The following is an 18050-nucleotide window of genomic DNA, read 5'->3' as shown; positions in this document are numbered from 1 at the left end:
GAGTTAGTGCCTCCAGCATGAACCTCTTCTAAAACTCATTTTCGTTTATTTCTGTCTCTCCCTTAAGTGCTCCTTAATAATCTTGGGATTGTTTTTATCTATTGATACTTACTGAATTTTAAATATAAGTTCTAAATGGACGATAAATCTTCATAGATGAATTTTATAAAACGTTGCTAAAGGGTATTTTTACTGAATACTGCCTCCAGAAAAAGAGTTATGTTCTTTTCTAGGCCTCTTTTTGCAAGAATATGAGGAGAAAAGCAGAATCTCGAAGGAGCTCCGGGGGAACACCTACCTCCTCTGGCTTCCAGGAGACATCGGATGGCTGCTTCTGCCTCCTGAGCGTTGGTTGTTTTGATCTGCTTGACATTATAAGGCTTACTTATCCCAGTCCTTGCTTTGGGCTTGAGGACAAAAATCAGGAAGAAATACATATTAGCACAAGTGGGAAAACAGCCTCACCCTGTGAGACCTCTACCCACGGATCCATACGTGAGCGTGAGGTTAACAGAGCTCCATCAGCGATGAAGGCACAGCTCCCATCTAAACTGCATCCTTCAAGTCTCTCCCTCGGAGCACGCGCATACCGAGGGGAGGGATGCAGTAACATCTAGATGACGCTGGTCTCCCCAACCGGGTGGTTCTAGGACTGTGCAATGCGGACCAACCATCCTCTATCTTTATTTCGACAACCAGGTAAAAAAGCAAGAAAGATTAGTCAGAAGTCACTCCTTCCAAGGTCCAATGAGTCACTCAGCACTTTCCAGATGTTTCTCAAAAGTGCTGATTCTACTTCTTCACTGTTCTACGTCTTAACCTCCACCTCTGGGTCGCCTTTGAGGACCTGCCTTCATCACTGTAAACCACTGAGGTCACGTCAGCCTCCTACCCCTGCTTGTGAGCATGACCATGGCCATCAGCTGGCCCAGCTCTCCTCACTGTCCCTTCCACCCGGCCCCCAGTGGCACCTCCCTCCTTCCTCACCTCTAGCCCACTGACCTTCACCCACAGTCTTCTTTAGAGCTCAGTGCCACCCTCTAGAATGCCCGCCTCTAAAACCCTATTGTTACTATTACCAGCATCTCTACTGCATTATTTAGATCTCTTTTTAGTCTCTTCTCTCAAGACAACTGACCTGAAGTTCTCATATTTCCCCTTCTACCAGCCCCTGCTCTATACTCCAAGGTCAAATGCAAGCGCTGAAAGGGAGAGAAGCAGGTATGTCTGGAAACCAACAGTCCCTCCATGAAGGGGCGCTTGGGAGTTTTCTTCAAATGCGATTTTCTCTCTCACACTCTGGACGACCATTAAAAACCCCTATAAAGGACCTGGTAGTAAGTTATAGGGTTTAGGGGGGTAAGTGGTGGATAGGCAGAGAGTTAGAGACAGCAATCTATGTATTCACTGGAAAGAGGTGACCTGGCATGATGTGAGGGGCTATGCATGGACCACGGGGCAGATCTCATGGGTTTGAGAAGCTGGCCCGTTTTGCTCTGATCTGAGAAAGGAGAACTCACCGCTTGCTGAGGGGCTCCCGGCAGGAGTTTTGCCATCTGCAAAATCGAGTACTGCCCGTGGGTGCCGGAGGAGATGGAGGCATCCGAGGCTGATTTTTTCACCATGAAACCAGCTGTAAAAACCAAGGAGGGCAGAGACTCCATCTCAGTGCAGTCACAGCTACTTCAACACAAAATTCCCAGCCAGCCGAGAGCAAGAGCAAGGTCATGGTCTGAGTACATCCATGGCCTTCAGCGATTCAGAGGTGCTTCTGAGGCTGTCTTTTGATTCTCTAACAACTTGGGCCTATTAATGTAGATTCTCTGGAGAAGCAGTGTTTGAATGAAAATTTTAATCTAACATCCTGGGCGGGGGGATGTTAAATCTGACAAAAAACCTAATCAGTCATTTTTAAGTGGTTTAAAACACACTACTGTTATTAGGACCAAATTTTAAAGATGTTTCGTGGGCAAAGTCTTAAAAAACATTCCTAAAGCGGAGAATAAACTATATTTAATAGTACTTATAGCCATTAATCATATTTAGAACAACAGTTAGTGACAGAAACACTAGATGAAAAGACAGATGACCAAAAAAAATTGGATACCAATTCTGTTATTAAAATTTTGCATAGACATAGATATATCTAATTGGAAAAAGGATGGAAATCTTTTGGTTAACAACTATCATTGCTAGGTAAGTGAAATTAAATTTTTTACTGTTTCTGTTATCTCTTTTTGTAAACCTCCACAATAATATAGGACATCACTTTATTTTTATTTAATATTTTATATTCTGAGCATGAACTCTGCAAAGTAAAAAAAAATATGCTTCACAAGTCATGTGTTTCTGAATTGCCGTTGATTATGATTGTGATGTAACCCAGACTGTGATGAACCCAGTTCTGAAAGTACAGCTTAGGAAAATCTTTACTGGCACGGCGGGGTGGAGGTGGGGAGAAGCAAGCAGTGGAGGTAAATGCAAACTGATCAGAAGCATGGTACAACCTTATTTCCTATTATTGAGGAGTGCTTTATGGGCGAAGCATTGTTTTTTGGGGGAGTCAGGGAGAAAAGTGCTATGCTGAGGCCCGGACCGGGAAAAGCCGTTCTCAGCAGACTCGGGCTCACAGATGGAGTGCTGCCTGCTCAGAGGCGCGAGCATGGCCACCTTCCGGGTCAGGGCACCTGGGCTTACTTGCGTCCTCGTGAGCAGAGAGGTGTGGGGGCAGTGGTCCAGGAGAGAAGATGCTGAGAGATGCCGTTGGGGGTCGGGGGGAGAAGGAGCTCATAATGTCCCCAGCTCGTTTGTGGCCCCAGTTCTCCAACCCATAAGGTTTCAAACTGCAAGCAGCTTCAAGCAAAAGCACAGCCACAGGAGGGCGAAGAGCAGCTTTAGGAAGGGCTGCTTTGATTTGTCCACAAGACACAAAGCGATCTCTGATACCAAACTCGCCAAGGATTTAGGACGAAGAGGAGGCCGAGGAGGGGAGAAAGCGCTGTGAAAACCCAACAGCAGGATTTTAGAGCCATTCGCTCAGCAGGTAGGAAGGGCGTGGTTATTCCCAGCAGGCATCGTGGTGAGTGGAAAGCAAGCGGAGTCTTACTTGGAGGGGGGGGTCTCTGTGGTGGGTGAGGTGGCCGAGGCCGACTGGGAACCGACAGAGACCTGCTTGGAGAGCGGTGGCGGAAGTCCCCAACTGCTTCCAGCTCCTGCTTTAACTCCACCAGGTCGGCATCATCTGGAGGACACGGCGGGACGTGAGTCAGGGCAGTCAGACTCGGGTCTGCAGGGACCCCTCCCTCAGGACAGCTTGAAGGGTCCCTTTCTGCTGGTGTGGGGGTGGGGAGAGGGCACCCAATGCCTGCTTGGAACACTTGGTGAGCCGTGCATGAGGTGTGGTGTCTACGCACGAGAGACACCGAAGAATTTTAAAGTGTACGCGTGCTTCCTTCCCAAATAATCCACAAGACTTCCACACAGAATGACAGCTGAAAACCAGAGCCCCTCCATTTTTCTTTTTTTTAGGCTGAGCTGTGTAGCATGTGGAATCTCAGTTCCTTGACCAGGGATCGAACCTGTATCCTCTGCACTGGGAGCCCAGAGTCTCAACCACTGGACCACCAGGGAAGACCCTAGAGCCCCTCATTTTTCATTCTCCACTCTGAAACAGGGCAGTGACAGGTTTGGCGTTGAGAATATTGTCACTTCTCTGCCGGTGGGGCAGCCTGCAGTCCAGAGGCAAAGTCCAGCATGGAAGGTCCCTGCTCACTCAAGCCCCAAATCCCACAGCCCACGCCAGCGACTGCCCGAGCGTTCACCATCCTGACTCACCAGGGGTATGGGGAGGGGACTGCTTCTGTTTTATTAATGTACATTTGTTACATTTGGGGCTTCCCTTGTGGCTCAGCTGGTAAAGAATCTGCCTGCAAGGCGGGAGACCTGGGTTCGATCCTTGGTTTGGGAAGATCCCCTGGAGAACGGAAAAGCTACCCACTCCAGTATCCTGGCCTGGAGAATTCCATGGACTGTTCCCATGGGGTCGCAAAGACTTGGACACGACTGAGTGACTTTTTTCACTTATTACATTTAAATTCAGGACAGTTTTAGGTCTTCTCTTCCACACCACAGCACACACCGATTCATTTCATCGCGGCTCATCCTCCCATCCCTCAAATCTAAAAGCGAGGTGCATCTTGTGAGCTCTGATGGGGGAGGCAGGATGTCTCCTTCTAAAGGGAGTTCCTGAGGGCCCTTTTCCAACCCACTGGAAAAGACCCTGATGCTGGGAAAGATCGAAGAAGGCAGGAGAAGGGCACAACAGAGGATGAGATGGTTGGATGGCATCACTGATTCAAGGCACATGAGTTTGAGCAAACTCCAGGAGAGAGTGAAGGACAGGGAAACCTGGCGTGCTGCAGCCCATGGGGTCGCAGAGTCAGGCATGACTGAGCAACTGGACTGAGGGCCTTAAAGCATCAAGGAGATGTTCCCTTGAGGTCCACCAGGAGGCGAGTCTGCCCACATGTCAGAACCCCAAGCTGCTTTATTAAGTTCTTCATTCAAAAGGCACACACTTGCTCTGCCTCCAAAGGATGCCTGAATGATAGCCACCCTGGAGAAGAAGACCATTTCCTGACTCAAGGACACATCCCTTCAGCCACTTCCGCTCCAGGGCAGGAGCCCTCTGGATGTGCAGCATATAGAAGCACCTTGATTCGCTAAAGAAGGCTGTTGCCTTTGAATTGGGCAGCAGTCTCACACCATGGGTTTGGGTAGACTCTGGGAGTTGGTGATGGACCGGGAGGCCTGGCGTGCTGTGGTTCATGGGGTCGCAAAGAGTCGGACACGACTAAGCGACTGAACTGAACTGAACTCACACCTGGATGTGCATCCGAGTCACCTGGGAGCTCCATGAGTCGCCAGGTTTCCAGGGTCCCAGCCACACCTGCCAGGCCCACATCTCTATAATGTGGCAAATGATCAGGCCTCAGCAGTCTATTAAGCTCCTGATAGTTCAACGCAGCCAGGCTACTGACTGGCTTTGGGACCAAAAACAGTCAAAGGGGCTTGGGGGTGGTCTCTGTACCTCCTGGGAAGTATCTAACTGTCACCCGTTCTTTGTTCTCAGCCGCAGCACAAAGGGTCCTGACACACAGCTAAGCTCCTGCACCTGCTCGCCACCAACAAGGAGATACAATGTCCAACAGCTGGAAGGCACTGGTGGCTGTGGCTGAAACGGAGCTGAAGAGTTTGATGCAGAATGTGAACCACTCTAATCATCTAGGGACCGGCAGTTCGATCCCAGTGACTTTCAGTCCCTCTCGAGTCTAAAATGACATAATGATGCTAAGATGTAAAATTACTGTGTAACAATATAATGTTACACAAATATAGAAAGACACCAACAACTCAGGACATTGATAGTGAGTATGTGTCTTATGGGACTGAATCAGAAAAGTCTTGCGGGGGGAGGGGGAATATCACAAATGTAAAACCAGTTCAGAGCCATGCCAATTTACATAGAGGAAACTAACTGACTCATTGGAAAAGACCCCGATGCTGGGAAAGATTGAAGGCAGGAGGAGAAGGGGACGTCAGAGGATGAGATGGCTGGATGGCATCACCAACTTGATGCACATGAGTTTGGGCAACTCTGGGAGATGGTGATGGACAGGGAGGCCTGGTGTGCTGCAGTCCATGCGGTCGCAGAATCGGACATGACTGAGCGACAGAACTGAACTGAATGGTCATGAATCTGGTGTGTTAGAGGGGTCCTAGTTGTTGGGGAAAAATGAAATCACTAGAGGAAATCAGTGTAGTGGCAACTGTCTTCCCAGAGCCCAGTGTCCACCTCTTGCTGTGACTCATTTTGCCCCTCTGTTCATGGGCCGAGCACACTGGATGTGGCTTTACCTGACGCCCAGCTGCTGAGAGTGAATGCTGCACCAGAGGCGAGTCAGAAAAGGAAGGTCCACGCTACCTTTGTAGGTTGGACGCTGCTTCTTCTTGGCGAGTGCCGGTGACCTGCCGGGAGGTGCTGTGGAGGTGGAGCCGGGGGCATCAGAGACCTCGTCTCCCCCTGGATCACTGTCTGAGACCACAGGCTGACTCAGCTCATCCGCCAGATAGTCTTCGTCGTCGTCAAGAATATCCCCTTGGGGAAGGAAGTGTCACAGCGAACAATTAGGAGGAAAGCACCAAGTCATTCATCGATGGGTGTGTTTCAACATCGAGGCCCGTGGCTCGTGTCAGGACCCCCGAGGTCCCCCGAGGCACAGCCACCAGCAGCCCCAGGCACCCACATGGCAGCAAGGCTGGGACCCCAATTCCACGGATGTCTGAGACCCAGGACCAAGCCCACAGCCCTGACATCCACAAAACCACTGTCTTCAGTGAACCTTCAGACGCCTCCAGTCTTAGCACTGCAGGTAGCACCCGTCAGCATGAATGCCCCCCAACTCTGGCCTGGAGAGTGAGCCTGCACTTCAAGGGGTCTCTGGAACCTTCCCGAGGCGGGGGTCTCAGAAGGGCTCTTGAGGCTCTCGTGCTGGGAGAAGGTCTCGTCTGCCAGCCTTGCCACACAGAGCAGGAAGTCCTGGGGGGTGACTCACCTTCCGACTCATAGTCCAGACTCGTGAAGTCGCAGTTCTCCTCCAGGAGACAGGAGTTGGCCGTGGGGGACATGGAGGCCACGCTGTCCCGCTTTCGGATGATCTCCTCTTGCAAACCTTTCAACCAGTCCTTGGTCTTTGGTCTGATCTTCACGGCTCGGCCCTTCACCTGAGGACAGAGCGGCCACCCGAGAATGATCGCTGACCTCAGACCCTCTGACCCCAAAGTGCTTCTCACTCGAAGGCATGCATCGGGAGCCAGGCCCACCTTCACTTTTTTCCCAGAGGGTCTAGACCTCGGGCAGGCCCGGCACAGCTCACATTTGGTCTGAATAGAAGTCGAACTGTCATCCCAAGCTTTTCATTTGGTGTGAATTTACAACCAGCACATTATTCATCAAAATGGAAACTACCATGAGCTGCATGTCCCAAACCATGGAGACAGAAAAGTGAAAAGCCTCAGTCATGTCCGACTCTTCACGACCCCATGGACTATGCAGTCCATGGAATTCTCCAGGCCAAAATACTGGGGTGGGTAGCCTTTCCCTTCTCCAGGGGAATCTTCTCAACCCAGGGATCAAACCCAAGTCTCCCACACTGCAGGCAGATTCTTCTCAGCTGAGCCACAAGGGAAGCCCATGAAGAGAGCACGACCCCAATATTCTTGTCGGGGTGGGGGGTGAGCGCAGGGAGCCCCAGTCACGCAGGGGGCACGGTGCTCCAAAACTTGCTGTTTCTCCCCAGTCCTGCAAGGAGCCGGGGCTGGAGGGCAGATACCAGAAGCAGAGGTGGTAATGAGGGTATCTCTCTGGCAGTCTGGTGGTTAAGACTCTAGGCTTCCAATGCAGGGGGCATGGGTTTGATCCCTAGTCAGAGAACTAAGACCCCACATGTCTTGTGGCATGGCCAAAAAATAAATTTAAAAAAATTTTTATGTAAAAAAAAAAAGAAAGATGTGGGGCTTCCCTGGTGGCTCAGTGGTAAAGAATCCACCTGCCAATGCACGAGACACAGGTCCGATCTCTAGTCTCAGTTCCACATGGCACACAGCAGCCAAGCCCATGCGTCACAACCCGAGCCTGTGCTCCAGAGGCTGGGAGCCACAGTGAGGGCGTCTCGTGTGCCCCAAAGCCTGTGCCCCACAGCTAGAGGAGCCACTGTAGTGAGAAGCCCACACACCTCAACAAGGGAATAGAATCTTGCACGCTACAACTAGGGAAAAGCCCATGCAGCACCTGAGACCCAGCACAGCCAATAAAAAGATGTGATAAAGAGAGACCCAGCTCCTGCCCTCCTGTGGGCGTCTACATTCACAGAAACCAGCCACAAGAAGCCGGAGGGGACAAGCACGCCCCACGGGTGATCAAGCATGCCTCACCTTCATTCCGTCCACATCTAGCACACTGAGTGCCGAGTGACTGTCGGCAAAAGTCACGAGCATCTGCCCTTGGTTGATCCTGGAAGAGAGGAGATTTGCCAGGTCAGCCCCGGGTTCATGTTGTCCAGTGATGAGCACCCAGCTCAGCCCGAGCGTGTCTCCACCTGACAAGCACGATTGTCCCGTAATTCCCCAGGGTCTGCATGAGCTCCAGGCGCACGTCCTCAGGAAACTCGTCCTTCTCTTCTGAGCTTGGCGACTGCAGGTTGACGACGACGGTGGCATCCGGGGGGCCCTGGAAAGAGGACACTTCCTGGAACACCCTGTCCCGAGCCCCCACGTCGACTTCTTGCACTTCCACCTCCACGATGGCCAGCACGGGTCTGCGTTAGACACGGAAGGAAGAGAGGGCACCGTTAGCCCAGGGCAAGACCGTCCCCCAGCCCAACCGCCATCCAGGCTCTGCTGTCAACAGGAAACACTGACAACGCAGCCCAAGCGTGCGGCAACCCCTCGGGCCTGGAACCGAGCTCTCCGGTCCTGGAGTTTCCATCCGTCTTTCCCTAACCTTGGCGTTATCTTGGCTTTTCTGTCTAAAGATGATTTGAGAGAAAATCCATAGCAACCATCAGCAAAGGTTCTTTGCATGTAATCCCAGGACTGCTGAAGAAAATGGCAACCCACCCCAGCATTCTTGCCTAGAGAATGAATCCCATGGACAGAGAGGAGCCTGGCGGGCTACAGTCCATCGGGTCGCAAAGAGTTGGACACGACAGAGCAACTACCACACCCAGGACCACTGAGGATGTGGAAAAGCGGGGATTCTCCCTGGGCTGGGGGGGGTTCAAGCGTTTTGCAGGCCACGCTATTTGGAGGTGTGTGTTAAGAACCTCAAAAGTGATTCTCTTTTGACCAACAAATTCAGTTCTAGAATTTTGTTCTGAGGAAACGACCAGAGTCAGACAAAGATTTATAAGCAAGGTTGATCTCTGCAGCACTGTTGATGGGAGGGACAAAGGAATAACCTCTAACTGTCCCAGGAGAAGGAAGGGGTTACGACACAGCCACATGACTGTATGCTATGCGCTAAGAACAACGTTGTAGAAATCTACCTGACATTCACTGAAAACAGATCAGCAGCAAATAAGGCAAATCTTGTAATTTTTACATAGGGATGGGTTTACTCTACAAAAAATTTATAAAATCCTCTATTAGGCAGATGACATCATCTTATTGAAGACATCTACCATATTAAGTGGATAAGTCAAACTATATCTAATATCCTGGGATAAACCATAATGGAAAAGAACATAAGAAAGAGTGTATATGTATGTATTACTGAGTCACTTTGCTGTGTAGCAGAAATACAACATAAATCAACTATACATCAATAAAAAAACCAAAAAAATCCTGAATCAAATACTATAAACTCTGTGGTGTTTTTAATAATAAAATATTAGGAAAATATTCATCAGTAGGTGAGTGGGTAAATTCAATGGGTATATTTAGCGGAATACGGGACAGTGGTTGCAAATGAGAATCAGATCTCTAACAGCAATATCACTATCTCAAAAATATTTAAGTAACAAAAAGGCAAGTTGCACAATGACATAATTTATCAAAACTTAAATGACACAAAACATCATACAGGCTGTATCTTGGCAATTTTCATAAATGAAGTCACTTTTGATGTGGAGTGATGACAAAAGGCTAACACTGATTAATTCTTGGTGGCAAGCACACAGCTACTTGTCACACGTTCTTTGCTTTACCTCATGTCACACATGCACACACACGCATTCGGATGGGCAGGTCTGTTCTCTGCAGGGAACACCCGACCCCGCCTTCCCCAGCAGCAGACATGCCGACGGCGGCCAGGACCTTACCTGTGGTCAGACGCTTGCAGCTCTGCCCGGCCGTAATACTTGAGAGCACCGGGAGACCAGGTGTGTCTGAGTTGGGTGCCAGCATCCAGATCGCTGTCTAGAAGGTTGAGTTCTCCAGCTGCGCATGGAGATTCCAATCAGGAGATGCACACAAAGACATACAAGACATAATCGTATGCATACAAGACAAAATTTTATCAACACGAACAAACACTGATTACAGAGCGGGGGTCCATGTCACGGCCCACCTCCTATCTCAGACTCAGTGGCTCTAACCCCTTGGACTTGAAACTGTGTCAAGGCGGCTTTGGGGCCTGGGGTAAAAACCCCTCCCCCAGGACTTCCTTAGCAGTCCCACGGTTAAGACTCCGCGCTTCCAATGCAGGGGGTGTGGGTTCTATCCCCGGCTGGAAACCAAGATCCCATGTGCCTCGAGGTGCAGCCAAAAAAACAAAAAACACTCGTCCTGAGCAGGCGGAGTGGGTGAGAACACAGCAGTCACTGCTGCAGGCATCCTGCCCCGGGCCCACGGTAAACAGGACGCCCGCAGCTCTTTGTACAGTAGGAGAGGCAGAGACTAAGGACTAGAAGCTTCTTGCGCAGATGTCCACAAACTGATCTGGACAAAAACGCATCTTCTCAATCTGCAGGTGAGATTTCTGGGCTTTACAATCTCAGCATCCGTCTCACCAGGACAGTTTAATTGTTTATGTATCAGTTTATAGGTGTTCGAATTTTTTAACAAACTGCATTTCTTGCTGGGCTTCAATAATCGTTCAAAACACAATCAACGACTAATGGATGAAAGTTATCTTTCCTGTGTCTTGCTCATGTGTGATCTGGAGTTGGGGCTTTCAGCAGGCAAGAGCTGGGCTGAACAAAACGGGCTAGAGAAAGGGCACGAGTGTGAGAGGCAGAGGTGCCCGAGAGGAGGACCCAGGGCCTCTCCCCTGGTCCCCGCTGTGAACAAAAGGCAGCAGGGTGGGGTGGTGTGGGCAGAGAGCCACGAGGCACAGATGCAGAGACCCGGGAGCCCGCACACTCATAGGCTGCAGTCTCTAGAAAGAGGCCAGAGGGGGGCTCCCCCAAAGCACCACTCCCAAAGCCTAGGGGTAACATCGGGAATGAGTTTCCTGTAGTTCTGGGTTAACAGGAGCCTTGTTCTTTAAAGAGCGAAGAGCACTGGACTAGGAAACGCGATTTCCCGTGGCACACGGGTCACCGCCCCCTCCGCGTCTGACGCTGCACACGTGTCACCCACCTGTTCTGTCGGAAGGGTGCCTCTTTCTCCACCACAGGACCCTGTCCGTCCAGGCGGGGGTGCGGCACTTGTCACTGGTGTCGTAGGCAGCAGAGCCCACGTCGTACTTATAGGTGGGTCCAAAGTCAATGGTGCCCTCGTGAAAGTCTTTAAATATCTATCGGGAGGAGAAGTCACAGGACCATCTCAGTTCCCCTAGGTCACGTCCGTTACACACACCAGAGGGCATGTCCCAAAGCAGTTCTTTTTGTTCCCGACAGGAACAGAACCTACATCATAGTGGCAGGCGTGTCGAATACGGGACATCTGAACGCCTTTTAATCAGCAAAAAAAAGTGACGATCATCTCTTTGTTCTGCCGAAGGACACACCACTGGGCCTCCCACCTGCCTTAGCACCAGATCGATCACATGGGGGACAGCGACAGACACAGGCAAGGAGGCCGCTTCCATGCGAGAGGACTGTCCAGCCCAGCCCCGGCAAGGCCTTGATCCCTATCTGTTAACTAAACCAACTGGCTATCAACTGCAAATGGGCACTCGCCAAGGACACTTCCCATCTGCGTCTGCAGTTTGAGCTCTGTGCTGCTGCAGCTGCTGACCTTCAACACCCCCTGAGGGAGTTCAGGGAGAAGACTCTTGAGAGTCCCTTGGACTGCAAGGAGATCCAACCAGTCCATCTTGAAGGAAATCCACCCTGAATATTCACTGGAAGAACTGATGCTGAAGCTGAAACTCCAGTACTTTGGCCACCTCATGCGAAGAACTGACTCACTGGAAAAGACCCTGATGCTGGGAAAGAGGGCAGGAGGAGAAGGGGATGAGATGGCTGGATGGATGGCATCACCAACTCAATGGACATGAGTTTGAGCAAGCTCTGGGAGTTGGTGATGGACAGGGAGGCCTGGCGTGCTGTAGTCCATGGGGTTGCAAAGAGCTAGACACGACTGAGCGACTGAACTGAACTGAGGGAGTTCAGGGTGGAGAATGAGGCACTCAGTGCTCCAGGGAACCCAGTGGGACTGGTCTTTGATAGATATTTTCAGGAACTGATTTCCTGATCCCAATCTTTGCATCCCTTCATATCGAGAAATCACTAAATCCCTTCGTGACTAGCAGAAAACCTTTTGTAAAGTGAGTGCTTGATTGCACTGAACTCCTCCTTCACCAAAATCTTATATGTTTAATTTTCCCCACTGCCGCCTTGGAGCACTCTCTCAGAGCTCTCTGATGTGCTGTCTCCCGGGCTGCAGTCCTCATTTTGCCCCAAATAAAACAATTCACAACTCTCATGTTGCACATCTTTTTAGTCAACATAGGTAGGGAGCGGCTCAGAACGGAAGCCCAGTTCCCCTCCGTCTTCACTTAACCCTGGTCCAGCCCTGATGCTGTGGGCAGACGAGGAACAGACACTCACTCGGTGTTCAAGTGGAAGGGCGTGGAGGACACTGGCAGGAGGAAGGAAGAAGGACCCTTAACAGAAAGGCCTGTAAAGGTCCCTTTGCCCTCTGGCCATCCCCAGCGACCCACGTCCCCGAGGGGGACGACAGAAAGCCCGTAGGAATGACCGGATCTCGCTTCAGAAGGGGTCTTGCCCTCCCTGCCTGCGCCACACAACCCGCTGCGCTTTCACCAGGTGAATGGAACTAGCTGTGCTTCCCTTCCCCTCAGTCTGTCCTGCTAGGAAGTAAACAGGTGCCGAGGTGTGGAGGCCCGCCAGTGTGACCTTGAACTGAAGACAGATCCTATAGCTGAATCTTCCCTGTTACGTCGTGACCTGCTGCTGCTGCTAAGTCTCTTCAGTCATGTCCAACTCTGTGCGACCCCAAAGACAGCAGCCCACCAGGCTCCCCCGTCCCTGGGATTCTCCAGGCAAGAATACTGGAGTGGGTTGCCATTTCCATCTCCAATGCATGAAAGTGAAAAGTGAAAGGGAAGTCGCTCAGTCATGTCCGACTCTTCGCGACCCCATGGACTGCAGCCCACCAGGCTCCTCTGTCCATGGGATTTTTCAGGCAAGAGTACTGGAGTTGGGTGCCATCGCCTTCGCATCGTGACCTGAGGAGGCACTAAAAACCTGCATGGGGTTGCACAAGGTAAGTCTGAGCTGAACTCTGACGGTCTTGGGCTGTATCATGGCTCTGTTTACTGACTCTGTGATCTTGGATATGTTATGTGACTTTGGCCTCAGTCTTCTTATCTATAAAATGGGTATAATACCTAATCTGTAGGATGGTCTTGAGAACTATGTGTACAAGTCGGTGTGTGAAGTGTATTAGATGGTGTATTAAATGAATTTGTTAGCATGTTCACTAACAAGAAACAGAGATATCACCAAAATGAATTGCTTTGAGCAGAGTCTAGCATGTCACTTGCTGGTTTAGTGCACCTGACATACAGCCATTCCTATGAGCCTCAGCCCGAGTACAGGGTGTTTGGACTGTGTACATCAAACCCGCCATCCTCACCAGCTGTGTGCACAGAGGCTGATATGGGGCTGTTTGAATCAGCTTGGATTCAAACTTACTCCCTGGGAAGCCCTGGACCAGGGTTCAGCTTGTCTGGAGGAGGAAGGGACAGCTTCCTGCCCCTCCAACCACGGCGCCGGGGCATAGAGGCTCCTATCACCCTGAGCTGCTGCGGTGGCTTGCGTGTAGCCAGTGTCCTTTCAAACAGCGACAGCCCCTCTGGCCACGAGAAGACACAGACGTTGACTGTGGCCGGAGAAAGCAGGAACAGGACACGAGTGTGGACGGAGACTCACGTCTCTAGCTTATTATGCTGGCACGTTTTCTACCATATCAGAATCAGTTACATCCACACATGAAGCTTAATTTGCAAACACGAGCGTGTGCATTCAGTAGATGCTGTTCCACACTGGGGGCTCCCAGGTGGCGCTAGTAGTAAAGAACCCGTCTGCCAATGCAGGAAACAGAAGAGACGCGGGTTCGATCCCTGGGTGGGGAAGGTCCCCTGGAGAAGGGCATGGCAACCCACTCCAGTATTCCTGCCTGGAGAATCCCATGGACAGAGGAGCCTGGCGGGCTACAGTCCATGGGGTCGTGAAGAGTCGGAGAGGACTGAAGCAACGTAGAACACACTCGTGCACACTCCACTCTGGAGCAGGTGTTAAAAACTATTTCAAAAGCACAACTTACTTTTCCACTTGACTTCTGCAGCTGTAGCTGATCAAATTCCAGAAGCTTCTTCCAGTCTTGGCGTTTAACAAAATAGAAGACTTCTTCGTAAGTGAGATCAATGCGGTAGTTGAAATCACCACACCAAAATACGTAATCGTGAGAGAAAATGTTTCTTCCCTAAGTCATAAAAAGAAAGAAATCCTGATGATTTGATCCATCTTGCAAGGAAATGTGGGAGAGGGGGAAAAACAAATTCACCGTACAGAAGATAGGCAGATATGTTTTTCTTAAAATGTTATTTTTAAAACAAGAGTCTGCTAAAGCATCTCATTTTTCACTAATGCCATAAAAACCTGCCAACAGACTTGCATGTGGCTTACTTTTTACACTTTAAATAGTGTTTTTGAGTGGTCTGGGGAAAGCACCATCCCTAATACAAGGCGCATGATGGCCAGTATTCGCTCTGCCCATCAGATCTCGGCCGCCAGGCTGTACCCCTGCTTCGTTATGTCTGTATCCTAACAACAATGGCCCAAATATTCAGTGTTATGAGAATGAGGTTTAAGAAAATAAGTATATACGCTCAGGACATGCAACTCTGTAAAAGCTCGTGCGTTTCATACATTTTTATCCTTGATCCTCCATCACCCGCCTTGATCAGTCCCCCTGCCCCCAGCCTGCCCAGTCAGCTGTGTGCCCGCATCCAGGGCAGCCCTGTCGATCTCAGACATCTTCCCCTTTCCCCACCCAGGAATCACAACAATAGCAGCACAGTATCCACCGCCCACAATGCTGGGCTCTGTTCTGAGGTGCCCTGTCTTCACAGTGGCCCTGAGAAGCACATACTCTTGATTCTCTAACAGATTAAAAGAAAAAGAAAAAAAAAGTTCAGAAACTCTGCTGAAGGTTAGTGCATGATATAGGCAAGATATGAACTCAGATCTGCCATGCCGTGAAACCTGCTTCTGTTCACTACCACTGAGTGGTACTTCCACTCCCCTCAGCCCACAATATTCTGGACAGAAGACTGAAATTATCACAGCCCAATAAGAGAACCATGTGGAGCAGCCCTGCCTAAAAGAATGCTCGGTAGTGATGGAAAGGCTCTGAACCTCAGCTGTCCAAAGCCCAGCCACATGGGGCCACGCACGTGAAATGCGGCCAGTGTGACTGAGGGCTTTTGGCTTTATTTTATCTATTTTACATTTGAATAGCTACTTGTGGCTAGTGGCTACTCTATTGAATAGCACCGGTATAGAGTGTGGGTACCCTCAATATTTCTACCGAAAAAGAGCTCTATTATCAACTCTTTAATTATTGAAACTGTGTCCCATGTTTGCTACTTCAAAATAGCACATTTCAAGTGAGAAGGGTTGGACTTTACTTTTTTTCAAGTTACACAGACACAAAAAGAAAATATTAGTCCTACATAATCTTATTTAACTTATATGCAGAGTACATCATGAGAAACGCTGGACTGGAAGAAGCATAAGCTAGAATCAAGGTTGCCGGGAGAAATACCAATAACCTCAGATATGCAGATGACACCACCCTTATGGCAGAAAGTGAAGAGGAACTAAAAAGCCTCTTGATGAAAGTGAAAGTGGAGAGTGAAAAAGATGGCTTAAAGCTCAACATTCAGAAAACGAGGATCATGGCAGCCGGTCCCATCACTTCATGGGAAATAGATGGGGAAACAGTGGAAACAGTGTCAGACTTTATTTTTAGGGGCTCCAAAATCACTGCAGATGGTGACTGCAGCCATGAAATTAAAAGGCGCTTACTCCTTGGAAGGAAAGTTATGACCAACCTAGATAGCATATTCAAAAGCAGAGACATTACTTTGCCAACAAAGGTCCGTCTAGTCAAGGTATGGTTTTTCCTGTGGTCATGTATGGATGTGAGAGTTGGACTGTGAAGAAAACTGAGCACTGAAGAATTGATGCTTTTGAACTGTGGTGTTGGAGAAGACTCTTGAGAGTCCCTTGGACTGCAAGGAGAAGACTCTGGAGAGTCCAACCAGTCCATCCTGAAGGAGATCAGCCCTGGGATTTCTTTGGAAGGAATGATGCTGAAGCTGGAACTCCAGTACTTTGGCCACCTGATGAGAAGAGTTGACTCATTGGAAAAGACTCTGATGCTGGGAGGGATTGGGGGCAGGAGGAGAAGGGCACGAAAGAGGATGAGATGGCTGGATGGCATCACTGACTCGATGGACATGAGTCTGAGTGAACTCCAGGAGTTGGTGATGGACAGGGAGGCCTGGTGTGCTGTGATTTATGGGGTCACAAAGAGTCGGACACGACTGAGCAACTGAACTGAACTGAACTGAATCTGGCAAACTACAGTGACAAATTTCCCAACTCACTTCTTTATTTTTATTCCAAGAAATAAAAGCTTCAACAAGGATTAATTGTTGAACAACTTCAAGCTCTTCTTCATGAAAACTAAGGAATTCTTGCCTTGAGTGCAGGCCCTTGAACAGGATGTCAGTTTTAAGGGATCTGGCCTTACACAGAAGAGCTCTGTGACCCAGCCGTGTCTCAGACAGAATCCATGGCAAGAACGGCTGAAGTCTACTCTCACTGCTGGGGAACAGGTGTGTCTGCAGGGGGCTGACGGTATGCGAGACCATCATCTCCACATAGAAAGGAAAACATTCAAATCTGAATTTGCAGAGATGGCTTCAGAATGAAAACTTTGGAACCCCCGCTAGAGGGCGGCATGATGCATGATACTGGAAACCAAGAAGTCAGACCAGGATCCGGGGGCTCCCAAACGGACTGGTTTCGAAACCGGGTATTCTTTTCTGAGCCACCACAAGAAGGTGAGTGTGAGTCTCAGGAAAACCAAATCGTACACTGGGTTTGGATTCAAACGTTCTTTCCCAACTTAAGACAGAGCACACGGGTTCTCCTTCCCAGTTCCACGCAGTTGCCTTAGAATAAGAACACGCAGGGTGTATCAGCGTGTTCAGCAAGGTACGGAGATACAGGGGGAACCCAGCACTCCTGGGCTGGACGCCCGCTCACCTCTATCTCAGCTTCCCTGGCTGGTTTCCCCCGCCTGGAATGCTGAGTCCCCAGGGCAGGGATGCTCCTAGAGCCGTGTGCCCCACCCTCCTGCAGCTGCTCAGAACACCGGGCGGGGCTGACCGGGGCAGGGACCCAGCCACCGCCCACCGCCCTGCTCACCATGGGGAAGCTCAGCTTCTGGGTGATCTCCCTGTAGTCCTCATTCCGCTCCTTCACCTGGCACTGCCCGGCCGTCAGGTGGCAGCAGACGAAGCAGAAGCTGCTGCTGTGGAACTGGAAGCGGATGGCCACGGCGCCCTTGTTCCCCGCCTTCCCTCCCATGCCCGTCTTCACCGTGTCCATCGCCACGTCCCTGGAACAGAGAGTGCACACGCGGTGGGGGGTCTTCCCAGTGCCTCCGAAGGAAAAGCAGACGCTGTTCTGCTACAGAGACGAGCCACTTGGTAGCAGCTCGGGGCTGGGGGCTCAGAGAACCCCCCCACACCATCCGCTCGGAGGCTCCCACCGCCGGGGACCAGGCCACACGGGGACCCGCGTCACCGTCCACTCCGCGTCACCCCTTCCCTTCCTCGCCCTGGGGCAGCCCCCTGGGGCAGACAGGAGTATCCTCTCTGTGGTCCCAGCTCCGTCCGAGGTTGCTCACACAAGCACCCACGAAGCACACTGGAGTTGAATCACCTCCCCCACTACCTGCTTCTGGTCTCCCAGATACAGCAGAAGCAGCCACCGCATCCTACA

The 18050-nt window shown here is 50.5% G+C and overlaps 1 protein-coding gene across 7 annotated transcripts in view; it reads right to left on the bottom strand.

Moving 5' to 3' along the window:
* SYNJ2 (synaptojanin 2) overlaps nt 1-18050 on the bottom strand; it is a 110684-nt gene that overhangs the window by 7171 nt on the left and 85463 nt on the right. For 6 of the 7 annotated variants that reach the window (XM_061428422.1, XM_061428419.1, XM_061428420.1 and 3 more), the window contains 11 exons: nt 17472-17664; nt 14296-14454; nt 11140-11296; nt 9879-9996; nt 8157-8375; nt 7993-8071; nt 6615-6783; nt 5984-6157; nt 3107-3241; nt 1521-1633; nt 299-407 (listed from right to left, as the gene is read on the bottom strand). In XM_061428422.1, coding sequence (XP_061284406.1) covers nt 299-407; nt 1521-1633; nt 3107-3241; nt 5984-6157; nt 6615-6783; nt 7993-8071; nt 8157-8375; nt 9879-9996; nt 11140-11296; nt 14296-14454; nt 17472-17664 — 1625 coding nt within the window. The remainder of the gene's footprint in view (nt 1-298; nt 408-1520; nt 1634-3106; nt 3242-5983; nt 6158-6614; nt 6784-7992; nt 8072-8156; nt 8376-9878; nt 9997-11139; nt 11297-14295; nt 14455-17471; nt 17665-18050) is intronic. The other variant, XM_061428421.1, reaches the window with a different exon arrangement.

This window comes from Bos javanicus, chromosome 9, assembly GCF_032452875.1.
Source record: "Bos javanicus breed banteng chromosome 9, ARS-OSU_banteng_1.0, whole genome shotgun sequence".
Lineage (NCBI taxonomy): Eukaryota > Metazoa > Chordata > Mammalia > Artiodactyla > Bovidae > Bos > Bos javanicus.
This window is presented reverse-complemented; position numbering and strand designations above follow the sequence as displayed.